Here is a 15,434-nt window from a genome sequence, read left to right on the forward strand (position 1 = left end):
AACCCCTCCGCCCCTGCATTGCCTGCTACCACTCGTTGCCCTCAGAACCGCAGAAACATGCCCTCCCAGGACGACGTAGACGCTGTCGCAGCCGCCAACCCCGACCAGACGCGGGTGGTCGAGTCCAAGAGAGGCATGCCGTGCCTGCTGCGCCGTGCCATTGGCTGACATGCTAACTCGCCTCCAGTCTGGACCGTTTTGATCACAAACACCAGCTACCTGCAGGGCCTCTTGACTCTCGACTATTCGCTGAAGCGCGCAAAAACAAAGTACCCGCTGGTTGTGCTGTACACCGACGAGTTCCCGCCCTATGGCCACCGCGCGCTGGATGCCCGCAACATCCCCAAGAAGCGCGTGCCGTACCTGATGCCAGAGTCGCACAAGGACTACAGCAATGACCCGCGCTTCTACGACTGCTGGAGCAAGCTCACGCCCTTCAGCCTGGTCGAGTACGACCGCGTCGTGCAGCTGGACGCCGACATGCTGGTGCTGAAGAACATGGACGAGCTGATGGAGCTGGAGCTGGACCCCCCGGAGCTCAAGGGCGAGGGCCAGCGCGTCTTCGCCGCCAGCCACGCCTGCGTGTGCAATCCGCTGAAGAAGTCGCACTATCCCGCCGACTGGTGAGTACAATATAACGAGCGGCGCACCACCGGCCCTCCGCTAACATGGCGCAGGGTCCCCGCCAACTGCGCCTTCACCACCCAGCACGCGGCGCCAGACGCGGCGCAGACCGAGGGCGCGCCGTCGACCGCCGGGCTGGCCATGCCGAACGGCGGGCTCCAGGTCGTGAACCCGTCGGCGGCCGTTTACGGCACCATCCTGCGGGCGCTGCAGTCGTCCAACACGGACTCGTACGAGTTTGCCGATCAGTCGCTGCTTTCTGACATTTTCGGCGGGCGATGGGTGACCATCCCGTACATCTATAATGCGCTCAAGACGATGCGCTGGAAGGACGTCCACGACGCCATCTGGCGCGACGACCAGGTGAAGAACGTGCACTTCATCCTGAGCCCCAAGCCGTGGCAGGAGACCAAGGACATGCGCATCAAGCGCAACTTCCAGACCGAGGCGAACGACTGGTGGTGGGAGATTAATGACGAGCGCAACCGGGTGGAGAAGGAGGGCGGGCTCGACGACAAGTGGTGATGGACGTTAGCCGGGCGAGCTTTGATATCGGACATTTCTTGCGCAACTTAGCGCATGCGGGCGCGCATCCTCCTATGTGCAATTCATCGTGAAATTGATCGCCGTTTGGCGCCGCCGCGCCGCAACACCGCAGCGCCTGAGACGCGGATGCGAGCGCCTGCGGAGCGCCCGGCTGCGCAGGGCACTGCGGGCAGCCGCCTCGCCGTGCCGCCGTTGGACCTGGTGCATAAGTGTAAGAGCCGTTGTCGCGGAGCCGCTGCGTCGCATGTGGCAGGCGTGGTCGTGCGCGGGAAATAAGGCCTGCGGCTTTGATTTCGCGGATCGCAGCTTGGCCTCGCATCCCCTGACTTGACCACAGGCCTAAGCCCTACATCCAGGAACCGCCCCCAACTCAGTCACTGGCCCTCCAGCACCACCGCAGATTCTCGTCGTCAAGAGCGAAGGAGGCCCCTATCCACCGGCTTTTGCTGTAAAGGAGTCCAGCTCTCCGGCCTGGCTCAATTGCGCGCTGTCTTCCCCGCCCATCGCCAACTACCTCTTCCCTCGATAGCGTTTCACACAGACCCGACGCCGCTCTCATCTCCCTGCGACTGTCTAAAGCCGGCGTTTCAACCGCTCCCACACCCCCACGGTTACCTGTCCTCACTCACGACGCCCGCGTCCTTGACCCCTCACCTCCTCCGTCCTCTCTAGCAAGCCGAGTCGTCGCGCGACCGATCCAACCGGCAAGATGGGTGGCTCAATATCCAAAATGATGAAGCAGATCTTCGGCACCAAGGAGATGCGTATCCTGATGCTGGGTCTGGATGCCGCTGGCAAGACGAGTACGTTCCCGTGTTGCTTTTTCGCACCTCCGCGTCAATGCGATTGGACCGCCTTGCTAACGCCTTCTGTTTCTTGCAGCCATCCTGTACAAGCTCAAGCTGGACAAGGATGTCACCACCATCCCCACCGTCGGCTTCAACGTCGAGACCGTCATGTACAAGAAGACGCGCTTTAACGTGTGGGACGTCGGTGGACAGGACAAGATCCGCCCTCTGTGGAGACACTACTTCTCTGGTCCGTATACCCTGCCTTTCCCCCCCTCCCCCATCCTGCCCGCTTGAATTCCTAGTCCGCCCGCCCATTTAGCCGGCCGCTAACGTCATTTAAAAAACAGGCACCCAAGGTCTCATCTTCGTCGTCGACTCCAGCGACCGCGACCGTATCGAGGAGGCTCGCAGCGAGCTGTCCCGCATCATTGCCGACCGTGAAATGAAGGACGCCCGTCTTCTCATCTTCGCCAACAAGCAGGACGTCGGCTCTGCCATGAAGCCCGATGAGGTTAAGAACAAGCTGCAGCTGGATAAGATCGCCAAGGACCACAAGTGGAAGATTGAGCCCTCGTGCGCCACCACCGGCGAGGGTATCTTCGAGGGTCTGGTACGTTATTTGCCCCTCGGCGCGACGACGTTGCCCCGCCGCTACGTTCCCTGTTGCTTACATCGTCGTACAGGCTTGGCTCTCTGAGCAGATTAACACCCAGCCCAACTAAGTAACCTGTCCGACTTGATGAGATCGCATGATCTCACATCACCCCGAGAACGATCCATCCAATACCCCATTGCGTGCATTATCTCGGCGTCGTCATTGCCTGCCCCTCGCTAGATACCGTATACCCCGAATCCTCTCTCCCATATCCTCCCACCAGTCAGCGCGCATACGTACAGATGTCGAACCATCTCGTGGTCGAATCGAAGCGAGCGAACGAAGTTGGCTTTCCCCAAATCTCGACGAGCGAAATAGAACGCGGTCTTGAAAGCAAAAAAGAGTTCATCGCCGTCGTCTTAATCCCATTCCAAAAAGAAACACATGCATGTATGTGTTTGGGATTAGAGAAGTCTCGCCAACAGATTCTCTTCTTTGTTTTACAGTTCTTCAGAACAACCCCTTTTAGTCTTCTTTAATCAGATAGTCTCGCTCCCCTTGTCGTCGTTTTTTTGGTCTCGTTGGTCGTGTTATTCATGATACCTGGATTTGCGTGCTCGTTTTTCCACATATTTCCTTTTGCTCGGTCTGTGCTTTTCAGCGTTTTTTTCCTTTTTTTGTTCTTCTTCTTTGGTCTCTTGAGTTAACTCTTTTTTTTGTTGGTTGCAAAAATCCAATGCCCGACATCCCTGTCTAGTACATTTTCCTTAATATCCAAACACCACACATCATCCCCCTCGACATCAATCACCGGAAGCGGTCGAAAAGAAGGAGGGTTTGAGAGAGTATAGCGGGGTTGGAAGCGAGGCTGCTCGGTGCGGGTGAGAGGGCCCGCGCGGGGGAATTGTCACAGTGAAAAGCGTTTGAGAGGGGGGCTAGGAGGATTCAGAAGCGTGGTGAGACTTGGTGGCCGAGTCGATGCCTGGAGGGCATCTACGGTGAGTAGAGACGGTGTAGCGTGGAGTAGACGTCGGCGTGGGCGCCTGTATGTAAAGAACCTGATATTGATGACGACAATAACTGCATATCAGGCGTCTGGCTCTTTTTTTCAAACTACTCATCCAAAAACGATCCGAATCATTCTGATGAGCGAACAACCTTTGTGAGATATTTAGCTTTATTCAAAGATGTCTACTACAACATTGCAACCGGTCACGATAAGGCTACTATTGTGTGATCCTGCGCAGAAGGATGGCTATGATCGACGAGCCAAGGATTTGGCCCAGCAGCGACGTGCCTATTGTTCCTTTGAGCATTTCCTGTTGGAAAATAACATGGTGAGCGACCAAACCCGAGGGAAGCATCACAATACGAGTCCGAATGCGTCCGAAAGTCTTTCATCTCCCACAAATGTGCATCACGCAGAGGGATTTTGCATCCGACACGTCACTCCACAAGCACTAGTCATTTTTACTGTTTAAAGAAACCCGTTTCTAATGTCGGCGCGTATAAGTGATGTACTATGGCCCACTTCTATGCAGCTGTCGTGTGCGGCGCCTAAGAATAACGCAACTATTACTCTTCATCTAATCTCCTATTACTTTTGCTTGCGCGCAGATCTACCCTAGTTGGCCGTGGACTGCTTTCCTTTTGCCGACATCGGTCATCTCGCGCCCCCCTGGATATTCGGAGAAGTCGACGATATCTGTTTCAGAATGCGGATCGAGGGTATGTGCGCTTTGCTACTAGATAGGCTCTGTGCTGGGGCTAATTTCCACTTAACAGCGGTGAACGTTCCCGGAGAGCTTGTAGATGAAAGCAAGTTGTATTATGTCAGGAAACTTTTCGAGCCCTGTGTGGTGATGTAAGAAAGAGGATACTCGAAAACTTTGGAACAGTGCAAGGCAAGATAAGGGAAAGACGGGGGCCGTTGGTTGGTTGGTACAAATGGACTTTAGAGATAAGGTCGCGATTCATCAACATATTGCGAACCCCGCAAATGATCTCTTCTACTCATTACGCTCGTGCTCTCTTGATGGCTATACAATATGCCGAACAAACTACCTGACTATCGCTGCGTATCACATGCGGTCTGGAATCAAAAAGATTCGTCGCTCATGATCTGACGTACTATCAAAATAACCCTCTTTCTCTTAACTATTCTCATTTCTCTTGACTCTTCTCACAACGAGCTCTTGCTTGTCTCTGCCTCCAGCTCACAGAACGCCTTGAACGTCACGAACTCCTCGCCCTTCTCGCTCTCGCTCTCAAGCACGCATTCAGCCGTAGAGCCCACAAAGTAAACGTAGCCAGGCTCAACAGGCTCCTTCTTCGGCCCCACTGCAATAGTGCCCCTGCCGGACGTGCACAGAACGATGCTGGGGCCCTGGATGGGGTCGAAGGTGGCCTTCGCGCCGGGGGCCTTGAGAGCGGTGCGCACGACACTGAACTCCTCGATTGGCGGGTCATACAGCTCCGACTCGCTGGCGGACGAGTAGGACTTGGTGTTGTGCGTGACGTAAGAGTAGTCCTTGGGCGCCATCTTCTGTTCCTCGATGGGCGCGTACGAGTAGGTCAGCATCGACGTGAGCGTGCCGACGTCCTTGAACTTGGGCGTGAAGCCCGCGCGCACCACGTTGTCCGACGACGCCATGCACTCGATGATGTCGCCCGACAGGTACGCGTGGATGTCGTCGGCCTTGAGGAACATGGCCTCGCCCACGTCGAGCTTGACATAGTTGAGGAAGAAGAGCACGAACAGCCCAATGTCGCCCGGGAACTGGCCCGACGTCCGCTCCACCAGTTCGGCCAGCTCCTCGCCGCTGCTGCTCGCGACGCCGCCGCCGGCGAAGGAGGCGCCCTCGGACTTCGCCGAGGAGATGAGCTCTTCCGCCGCGGCTTCGACGTTCGAGGCCTCGGAGGTCATGAGCGAGGTGAAGGCTTGCTGCAGAGCGGCCTTGTTGGCCTTGGTGTCTTCTTCCGACGACGACGTCTCGCGGCCCTTGATTGTGGTCTCGAAGTTTTCGGCCGCTTCCTCGCCGACGAGCTTGCGGAGGGTGGGGACGTTTGCGAGGAAGTGCGCAATTTCGGCGAGCGGGCGGAAGCCGCAGAGGCCATCGAATGGAGTGACAGCGATGGTCATCTCGGGCTTGTGGTTGTCATCTGAGGTGGTGTCACACCGGTGAGCTTCCTGTCAATTGTAGATCATCATCTGGGGCGCTGGGCGTACCAGGGTAGTTTTTGGGGTCCTTTGCATGAAGCTCCTCCGCTAGCTTCTTGTTGGGATGGGCTTGAATGCTCAGAGCCTTGCGAATAGAGAGCACCTTGAACAAGAAGGGCAACTTGCCGCCGTAGCGCTCAGTGATTTCGCGGCCCATGAGCATTTGGTTGTCCTGCACCAGATCTAGCAGCGAGCGCTGTGTCGCAACGTCCTTGGAGGGCAGCGACGGGTGGGTGCCCATCCACAGCTCAGCATAGGGCTTGTCATCTTGAATGCTGAAATCGTCCGAAGGTGTAGCGGATGCGAATTTGGCGGCGGCGGAGGTGGAGCCCACCTTGCCTATGCTCGGTCAGGTCTTTGCGGTTTTTTGCGCGGGGCATGCGAATTGCGCGGCAATTGGGTCGCGACAGGGCTGCTTACCCCAATCGTAGCTGTTTACGCCTGCGCGGTGGTGTTAGCGGGGTAGCGCAGTATGACGTTGGGAGTAGAAGCATACCGCACTGGAGGCGAATAAGAGGAACCTGCATGGTGGGAAAGCTTTCAGCGACAGAGGAGGAGGGCGAAAGGACAGAGAGCGACAGGCTGCGACGAGGTTGTCAGAAAGAAAAAAGGCGCAACGGTTGGATGAGCCCCTCGCATACAACGTCACACTGGCGCTGCAAACAAAACGGGCATCGCACCCGCAGCCCGCTGCCAGGCGGCGGCGACGGCGGCGGCAGCGGCGGGGACTTCTTGGCGCGCCCGGGTCCTTGCGCGGCAGGGGTCCAGCACGATCGGCGCCGAGCGCTGCAGCTCGACCATATCCCAAGCCGTTTGTAAACCACAGCCTGACCACACGACCCGCGCCGCCACCACCTCGGGCCCCTCTTCTCAACCGCTGCCTCGCACAAGCGCCGCATCTGCGCGGACACCTTGTGCGTTTCAGTAAACGCGCGCGCATCGGCCCGCAATCGCGCCGCTGGGCCGCGACTCGATGCGCTCTTGATCCTCTCTCCGACCCCCGCGCAGCGAACGCGGAGAAAAGAGCCAGGCACGCGCGCGCAAGGCGCACCAACCACACACCGCCAACCTCCACGCCACCGCCCTCCCTACCAACCATGACTTCGCGCAGCAGGCCCCGCGGTGCCCAGCTCAAGGATGATGCCGACGAGGAGCGCAGCATCTGGAATCAGCTCCGCGCTGATGCCAAGAAAGTTGATGCCCTGGTGGTAAGTCCGCCCACCCTCGTCGCAATCTACGCCTGAGAGCTGCCACCGCTTTGCGCTTTGGTCCAATTGGGCCTTTGCTGCGTCGTAGTATGACATGACGTCCAGACTGGGCTGGGGCAAACAATTGCTGGGCAAAACTGACCGACCGGCTCCGTCACAGAGGGAATCAAACGAGATCGAGAAACGTATCTATGAGCTCGGAATGGCACAGCAGGCTATCGAAGGTAATATCCGTCGTAGTGCCTCCTCTTTCTCCTCATCATGGACTTCTTTGCTCCTTATATTGTCATTATCTTGCTTTTCACGACTCGACTGAGGTTGCATGTCACGTGCGCACAGGCGAGGATCGTCCCCCAGCCGAATTGCGACCCCAGCTTATGCCTTGTTTGTAATAGAAGCAAGAAGTTGATTGGTTCTCACTATGTCTGTTGTTTGCTAACTTGGGAGACAGCCCGGGGTGATATGCCTCCAGCTGATGTTGACCATGAACTTGACGACCTGGTCCGGAAGAATATTCGTCTTCATGAAGCCATCAGTAGCCTGACGGACGGCTCTTCGTCTGACAGCAACATGTCCATCACTCAAGGCCTTGAGCTCCTTTCGGCTCTCCGCGCCGCCTCCGCTAGTTCGCCCGATACCATCTCTAATGGCTCCCGCCACGCCAGCTCGAAGGTTCAGCGCAACCCAAAAAGGAACAAAATCGACCATGCGTCCAACGATGATACCGACTCAATCGCCGACTCGCCAAAGCCGTCCCTCAGTTCTGGAATCAAGGATCGCCTCGGCGTCGGTAGCAGTAGCAAAGCTGGAAGTAGGAGTACTAGCGTTGGCGCCGGACGCGAGACTAGCGTCAAGGTTGAGGACGGTAACGACAGCATGGACAGCGTCAAAGGTAAAGTTGACGGTCTCAATCTGTCTTATAGGCATAGACACCGCAAGCCCAGCAGCAAAGGTTAGACTGACTACGCTCTCCAAAGTCTCCACCGTCGGCGACCGTCATCGTCTCAGTGTCGGCACTGAGGTCTTTTATCGCAACAAGCAGAAAAATACAGAAGGCGAGGGCATTCTCTGCAGCGTAACTTCCGTCATTGGAGAGGGCAAGCAACGGCGGTATATTTACTTTTCTCAACTGAAGCCTACTGTCGAATGCTAACCTTAACACGACAGGTACGAAATAATCGACTCAGACCCGGACCCATCTACACCCTTGCAACCCTACCGCGCTTCAGTCAGCAACCTTGTCCCCATTCCGATCTCCAATATCGGCCTTCCGGAACTACCACTAAGGAAAAACGTTCTCGCTGTGTACCCCGGCACCACCACTTTCTACAAAGCCGAGGTGGTTGCGTCTCGCATGGGCAAGGGTCTTAAGAAAGATGGGAAAGAAATTGGTGGTTCTCTGGGCGAGCTCAAAGACGGTTTTGTCCGACTGCGCTTCGAAGGCGAGGATGAAGCCGATCGCGAGATGGATGTCGAAAGGAGATACGTCCTGCCCGAAACCGGAAGATAACAATCCGCGGCTCCCCGGGTTGCTCCAAATCCAGATGTCCCCTTTACAGCGCTTTTTCTTCTAAAGAAAAGGATAATAAGGCCAAATGCGCGCACTTTGTCCTACTCTACGGCCGGCATGTTTGCATGATCGGAGTTTTTGTTTCAATTTGGATACGAAAGATCTTAATGCGATGAAGTTCATGATGGAATGCTCGGTGGATCAAGATTGCTTTTTTTTAGATTGATGATGGGGGCTTACAATTGTCTTTCACTTCCTTGACTCGATTCCTGACTTGACGACTGGCAGCATACGCTTGTTTTCTATCACTGACTCAGCCTTCGAGTACACCGTGTCTCCATTTTGAATCTACCTCTCGGTCTGGATATTGTATAATCCACTGCTCCGGTCCGTCTCTTGAAAGGAGTTTTTAACAAAACGTATTGTACGAGCCTCTCCAGGGTTGTACTTCGGAAGATTGGCTGAACACTTCATAAATGGTAATCACAGCAATCGAGATGCGAAGAGAGCAAGGCTATGACCTTTATCTCACCGTCTACATCTGTAGCCTTCAGAAACATATTTATATGAAATAAGGCCTGTCCGACAAAATGACAGACTGGAGCATGTGGGATGATTTTCATGAAAACATTCCTAATGTCGTGTTACACACCTCTAGATAAATCTTTGATTAAGAAGCCCAGGTATTCGTTACAGCATTCGATCAATGGTGAAGTCGTTGCCTCTGAGCCAGTCACCAGCATGAATTCCTGTAGAAGCGGTAGTGGTAAAGCTAGGTTGTAGAACAGAGCAGTAAAAAAAAAAGAAGAAAAGGCATCATGCTAGTTTGCTCCGTGACACCCTCGCACAGAGAGGATGAGATGCACCCCTGCCCGTCTATTGGAAAACGCCGCACCTAGAATCCGACAAATGCATCTAGTTTCCTTTGGTTGTAGACATCGCCCTCAACCAGCTTCTCCCACTTCTGATAAACTCGTCAGCCTACAAAATACCCGCCAAAACACAGAAAAGGCAAGAAGACTCACCCCCTCAGGCGTGACCTTAATCAGCGTCGGCAAATTCGTGATGCTAAACGGAGCCTTCCTCCACACATTATCCGGCGTCCGCCATCTACGCGTGCAGAACTGTCAGCACTCTCTCATTCCCGTACTTCTTCTACAACACCACCCCCATTTCCCCTCGAAACGAGAGAGAGAGAAATAGAAAAGCAAAAGGAGGAGAAGGGCGCAAAAACGCACTCAGCCTTATCCCCCGCCCACACGACCCAGCACTTCTCGCCGAACTTGCCGCCAAACTTCTTCTCGACCAGCGGCTCCGCGGCGATGCAGTCGCCGCACCAACTCTGGCTACCACCTGCTGGCGTTGCCACATGCGACGCGTAGACGGCGACGAAGCTGCTGGCGCCGGAATCCTTGGCGTCGTTCTTCAGCGTTTCCGCGAGTTCTTTCGGCGAGGCCGTCGATTCGGTGAGCGGCATTTTTTTTTTAAAGTTTTATATATGTTGGGATTGATCGGTGTTTTCTTTGTTTCTTTTTTTGGGTTGGGTGTGAATAGCGGTGAACAGTAGTTAAAAGCGGTGGGATGGGGGGAAGGATGGGAGAAGTGGGATTTAAGTTTCTCTCGGCGACTTCTTGTCCTCGCTTAAGGCGAGCAGCCGGGCAGTGGGTCGCGGCGACGGAGGTAACCTGAGTATTAGGCAAGAAGGCGCTGGTATTGCGAATTCAGTCACACGTTGAAGATGTTGGGACCGTGCATGTCAGACGATGTGCTTTATTTATCTTTCATGCCTTTAGACGATATTGCGATGCGAAATCAAATCCATGAACCAACCAGTCCCAAACGTCCTGTACTCAGAGCCTTGAATATGAACGAATGTTGGTAATAAAGACAGAAGACGAATCATAAAAACATGGAACAGAAAACCAGCGCGGTGTATATGCCCAAAAGAAGCCAGAACACACAATGCCAAAAACAGCAAAGAAAAAACCGTGATGCGAGCAATGTAGCAAAAAAAGACAGTCAACCAAGATTTGCCCAGCCCACCGTCCTCTATTCCATCCGCCATATCCAAACCAGAGGATCATCTCCGATCGCTCTTGCCCACCTGTCTATCCCCTATGTTGTCTAAGACCGCTCTTTATAGAAACCAAGAGCGGCTTCCCTCGCCGTTTTCTTCCTTTAAGAACTCGGATCCACATGCGTGGCCTTGATGTTCAACGGTTGAGGTGTCGTTCTGCCATCCTGAGGAGTCAATGTACCACTTCTGCCTCTTGAGGCTGCTAATGCTGCCAGGCCTTGACTGCCCTTTCCAATGACCTCACCACCCACCGTAGCGCTACGAGGCCTGACAGTTGCATTACCAGCAGCAAGGCTAGCTGCGATTGAGCCCGCTGCAGGAGTGAGACCAGAAGATGTCGCCAAGGATGCTTCGGGTGTGGCGATGCCAGAAGGAAGGGGAGAAGGTGTGACAAGGCCAGAGGGAGGAACAGGAATGGAGATGTCTTCCGGGGAAGCGGGAACGATCTTATCCGGGAGACCAGGAATGTGAATACGTTTAGCAGAGTTGTTGTATGAAGCGGGAATGATCTAAAGAGCCGTTGTTAGTGTCAGACTTCCAATAAAATTCCCAGATATTGCTAAGGCTTGAGTTGCAGCCTTAAGAGAGTAGCATAATATTCAGGATAATGTGAGGCCACGCTGTTGTTGCTAGAAAATTGTTTTCGGTATGGGCAGATGGAAGGAAAGTGCGTTTTTACCTCGATAATCTCATCACGAGGGAAATCCAACTTCGGAATATCGGTGGCATTGCAGGCCATCAAATAACCGTACAGAACACGAAGAACGCTCTCATGTGCAATGAGCAAGAGATCATTCTGTTCACGCTCAAGTTCTAAAATGATGGGCTCTAGGCGAACCGCAAGGTCGTGATAAGACTGTCTCATGTTAGCGAGGTCCAAACGTACTGCATCGCACATATCTTTCAACTGTGGGGAGGACATACTTCGGCTCGCGGATAGCGATGATGGTAAGGGTCAGCTTCATGCTTTGCGACCTCATCGGGGAACTTCTTTCTGATCTGACTTTCCGTCATCTTCTCACAGACTCCTGGGTGAAGTTGGCTCATTTGACTGCGCTGTCTGACTTTATATCCCAGATCTGCCAGGGGCTTAGAGGTCTCGACGGTACGACGGCGAGTCGAAGTCCAAACAGTCAGTGGCTTGAGCTGAGCTGAAGGAGCTCCTTGCTGTTCCAAAATCTTGCGCTCTTCTTCGCGGTGCCTCAACAGAGTCTCAGTCAGCTTCTGTGCATAATCCTCGCCTTCGGCTGATAATGCTCCATCGGCCTTGTACGAATCTTCTTCCCTTGTGGTTCCGGCACGTGCGAAATAAGTATGGCGGGACTTGATGTGCAGGTTGAGTAGATAGAAGACAATACGTTGGGAGAGATAGCCGAAGTTGCAGCTGTTGACAATGACGCGCTCGCCGGCATTGACCATTTTGACCCAGTGCAAGTCCGGCTCTTCCATGGTTTCGAAGTGCGGGATCCGCGACGATATGCGCTGGAGATAGTCTTTAATCGCGTCATCATCATTCCAACCCACGTAGTCTGGAGAAGAAATTTTCACACTCCGCACGTTCTCCTCGATGATTTTCTCATCCGTACACTGCGACTCAATAAAGAGCGTTTGGATCTGGCGTTTAGCGAACTCCCTGGCCAGCGCAGCGCGCCCCGCGGATATAGCGTTAACTGCGTCATAGATGGCCACCTGACCGTTCTCATGCTCGAGGAAATGGTAAATGTCTTCTCTGCACTTTTTGAGGATCTTGTTGCGCAACAGCACGGAGCTTGGCGAGGCATTCACGTAGAAATAATCCTGAGGGACATCCCTTCCCGGGCCCATGGTCGCGCGCCTGTAGTCGCCCAGGTGGAACACGTGCGTCTTGACACCGAGCCATCTGAGATAGCGTGCCACGGCGACGGAGATGTGCGTCTTGCCTCGCGCCGGCAGGCCGACGGTTGCGATGACGATGCGACCGGAGTGGAACAGGCGACCCGACTCAGTGCTGTACAGCTGAGCGGGCGCCATCTCTTCCTTTTCCGGCAAGTCATGGATGGCGTCGATGAAGGTACTCGACCGCCGGCGGTATCTGGGCGAGTTGGCCGCCACCTCAGCAGTCCTGCGACCACGTCAGTAGCAACATACTGGGGCGCAGGCGCATCTTCGAAAATGCGGCTTCCCGCGACGCAGCGCACTGGGCCGCATCACGTGGGCGTGGGCGCTGCGGTTGACGTACAGAAGAGTGTCCATGGCGGCGAGGGTTGCGCGGGTCCTGGCGCGTCGGGCTGGGAGAGGGAAGGTAGGAGCGGGTGCGGGCTGGAGCGGCGATTTGTTTGAGGCAAAGTTACGTGCTGGAGCGGTGTTGGGATCGCTTCTGGATGGTGGCCAGGAATTTGGTTGAAGGCGGTCGAAAGCGGAGCACAGTGGGCGGCTGTCACGCCAGTCACAGAGCGTAGATTGCAGCAGCCGGGGCGTGGGTGGGCTGCGAGTCGTGCGAGCGGCGGAACTCAGAGCGGCCTGTGAGTTTCGAGCAGCTCTTGAAGCTCCCGGCCCCGCTGACGAAGGCTGGCATGCGGGCGTGGGGCTGCAGCTGGCCAGGGCATCACGTGCAGCTCTCTGCCGATTGGCCGCGCGCGCTGCGTCGAAAAAGTCGGCGGCCGAGCTCTGGCTGCGCAGCATCATCAACTTCGTCCAGGTCGCCATCCGTCCCGCATCTCCCCATTCGCGCCCCAGCCGCCGCCCGCGCGCCCATTTCCCCATCACTCCTGCTGCCCGGCCGCCCACCGCGCCGAGTCTGCTTTTTTCTTCCCGTTCGCACAGCTGCTACTCGCTGCAATGGCGTCACTAGAGAAGGCCGACATTCAGGCCCTCGACCTGCTCACCAACAACACCGTCTTCCGCAAGCTGCAGTCCTATTACTCGGCATACTCGGACCGGAGAGACGCGCTCGGCCTGAGCAACCCGGGGACCATCGATAACATCTCCAAGGAAGTCCAGCGCGATGTCTTCCTCAACAACCTTGCCTTCTCCGGCCTGCGCGCCGACCTGACCAAGGCATTCAGCGTCGCCCCGTTGTTCCAGGTCTCGCACGCTCTGTCCATGGGCTCGCAAGGCCTGCCGCCCTATGCCTACGCCGCTCTCTACGGTTCGCCCAAGGTACGTTGATAACCATCGCCGTCGTGGATGCGGTTTCGTCACAGCAACCATGACGTACTAAATCAGCGCAAGGTCTTCATGCAAGCAAACATCGACAATGACTTTTCGCTCTCCGGCCGCTTCAACTACCGCTGGACCAACAACCTTGTTACCAAGACCAGCCTGCAGGTTGCGCCTGGCCCTGGCCAGTCGATGCTGCAGCTCGAGAACGACTACACCGGCGCCGACTTCAGCGCCTCGATCAAGGCCATGAACCCTTCCATCCTCGACGGCGGTCTTACCGGCATCTTCGTTGGTAGCTACCTGCAGGCGGTCACAAAGCGCCTCTCGCTGGGTCTGGAGGGTGTGTACGAGCGCGCTGCCATGACGCATGGCCCCCAGTGCCTGCTCAGCTACGCGGCGCGCTACAAGGGTGACGACTGGATCGCCAGCGGTCAGGTGTTGGCTTCTGGTGGTGTTCAGGGCTCCTACTGGAGGAGGCTGACCGAGAGGGTCGAGGCTGGTGTTGCCATCAACCTCGAGTTCGCTCCCGCCATGGCCCAGATGATGGGTGCGCCTGGCAAGGACGCTACCACCACCATCGGTGCCAAGTACGACTTCCGCGCGAGCTCGTTCCGCGCTCAAATTGACAGCAAGGGCAAGCTCGGCTGTCTGCTTGAGAAGCGCGTCGCTCCGCCGGTGCAGGTTACGTTCTCGGGCGAAATTGATCACGCCAAGGTAAGTCACTTTACCACATTAGCTCTGTGAGCCAAGCGCTAACATCCACCGCAGAACGCCGCCAAGGTCGGTCTCGGCGTCTCAATTGAAGCCGCCGATGAGGAGGTCATGATGCAGCAGGAGGGCGCTGCTGCTGCCAGCACTCCCCCGCCGTTCTAAACAACGACCTCTCCCTCCTCCCTGACAGGAGACACCCCCTCCATGTCTCTACTGTACGGCATAACCTCTTCTTTTCCATACCATACGGCTGTATTACCAAACCTGCATCGGGCGCGCTTGTTTATGGGGATTTTTGCAGCTCGGATTTGGCGGATGCGGGAATATTGTGAGCGATGAAATGGCACTGGCTTTCTTCCCCTTTGGTCGCTCGATATAGACGTCTGTTTTCCCACGCGCGGTTTCAGGTATTCCTCTTTCTAGGTCTGCAACTACCCCAGGTCCACGACGCGCGAATTACTCTTTTCTATCCTCGGTTAATTGCGCCGTCTCTAATTGGCCGTCTTCTTCACACATGCACGAATCGAGATGTGGGTTCCAAGGGCAGCTCTTTTTCCTTTCTTGGCTACGAACATGAGGGCTCATCAAAAGCGAAGCACGCGAGCTCCCCTTGGGTTAGAGGTGAAAAAAAGACGGTGGTGGGCGCGGTGTTGCGGGTACTGTACATAGCTATGCAGACGGAAAAAAAACTTCTCCTACTCAGCTGCTGTCTGGTGACTCGAAACAGATCTGACGTCATTGAATCCTGAAAGTTTTGAAACTTTTGCATTGGCAAATGAGCTGAGAAACGTGATAATACAGGTGAGGTCGGCCATGATTTGCAGTTTTCCAAGCCGAAGTAAGCGCATTTGTGCCAGTAAGAAGAATTCGTCCCATTTTTAAATCCTTCCATTACCCAGGCCCGGCCTTCGCATTCAGATAAAAGACTGCGCCCGCTCCTCTCCCAATGTTGTTTGTACAAAGAGATGGCCCCGTATGGCTCTCTTCTTATCTTCGTCCCGTATGACAGGT

At 55.3% G+C, this 15,434-nt stretch overlaps 7 protein-coding genes across 7 annotated transcripts; 4 read left to right on the top strand and 3 right to left on the bottom strand.

The window, feature by feature from the left end:
• Positions 1–57: 57 nt before the first annotated feature.
• Positions 58–1,149, top strand: LTHEOB_4276 (Glycosyl transferase; the record flags this gene model as incomplete). Its single annotated transcript, XM_035513292.1, has 3 exons — positions 58–140; positions 216–623; positions 678–1,149. 3 exons carry the CDS (start codon positions 58–60, stop codon positions 1,147–1,149), a joined length of 963 nt encoding a protein of 320 aa, XP_035374980.1.
• A 730-nt stretch (positions 1,150–1,879) lies between these two features.
• LTHEOB_4277 (ADP-ribosylation factor family protein) lies at positions 1,880–2,683 on the top strand (the record flags this gene model as incomplete). Its single annotated transcript, XM_035513293.1, has 4 exons — positions 1,880–1,973; positions 2,053–2,208; positions 2,309–2,571; positions 2,645–2,683. The coding sequence occupies 4 exons, from the start codon at positions 1,880–1,882 to the stop codon at positions 2,681–2,683; spliced, it is 552 nt and encodes a 183-aa protein (XP_035374981.1).
• A 2,055-nt stretch (positions 2,684–4,738) lies between these two features.
• On the bottom strand, positions 4,739–6,303 carry LTHEOB_4278 (Mannose-6-phosphate isomerase; the record flags this gene model as incomplete). The annotated part of the gene is made up of 4 exons (XM_035513294.1): positions 4,739–5,718; positions 5,786–6,115; positions 6,197–6,217; positions 6,273–6,303. 4 exons carry the CDS (start codon positions 6,301–6,303, stop codon positions 4,739–4,741), a joined length of 1,362 nt encoding a protein of 453 aa, XP_035374982.1.
• Positions 6,304–6,873: 570 nt separating this feature from the next.
• Positions 6,874–8,494, top strand: LTHEOB_4279 (Saga complex component; the record flags this gene model as incomplete). Its single annotated transcript, XM_035513295.1, has 5 exons — positions 6,874–6,984; positions 7,145–7,208; positions 7,436–7,876; positions 7,932–8,094; positions 8,152–8,494. 5 exons carry the CDS (start codon positions 6,874–6,876, stop codon positions 8,492–8,494), a joined length of 1,122 nt encoding a protein of 373 aa, XP_035374983.1.
• An 895-nt stretch (positions 8,495–9,389) lies between these two features.
• LTHEOB_4280 (Thioredoxin-like protein 5) lies at positions 9,390–9,971 on the bottom strand (the record flags this gene model as incomplete). The annotated part of the gene is made up of 3 exons (XM_035513297.1): positions 9,390–9,458; positions 9,520–9,604; positions 9,733–9,971. The coding sequence occupies 3 exons, from the start codon at positions 9,969–9,971 to the stop codon at positions 9,390–9,392; spliced, it is 393 nt and encodes a 130-aa protein (XP_035374984.1).
• Positions 9,972–10,672: 701 nt separating this feature from the next.
• Positions 10,673–12,803, bottom strand: LTHEOB_4281 (Fructose-26-bisphosphatase; the record flags this gene model as incomplete). The annotated part of the gene is made up of 4 exons (XM_035513298.1): positions 10,673–11,080; positions 11,251–11,427; positions 11,496–12,672; positions 12,790–12,803. The coding sequence occupies 4 exons, from the start codon at positions 12,801–12,803 to the stop codon at positions 10,673–10,675; spliced, it is 1,776 nt and encodes a 591-aa protein (XP_035374985.1).
• Positions 12,804–13,388: 585 nt separating this feature from the next.
• Positions 13,389–14,585, top strand: LTHEOB_4282 (Mitochondrial import receptor; the record flags this gene model as incomplete). The annotated part of the gene is made up of 3 exons (XM_035513299.1): positions 13,389–13,709; positions 13,782–14,426; positions 14,481–14,585. 3 exons carry the CDS (start codon positions 13,389–13,391, stop codon positions 14,583–14,585), a joined length of 1,071 nt encoding a protein of 356 aa, XP_035374986.1.
• Positions 14,586–15,434: the final 849 nt, after the last annotated feature.

The sequence above is a fragment of the Lasiodiplodia theobromae genome (assembly GCF_012971845.1).
Source record: "Lasiodiplodia theobromae strain AM2As chromosome Unknown scaffold_11, whole genome shotgun sequence".
NCBI classification, from domain to species: Eukaryota; Fungi; Ascomycota; class Dothideomycetes; order Botryosphaeriales; family Botryosphaeriaceae; genus Lasiodiplodia; species Lasiodiplodia theobromae.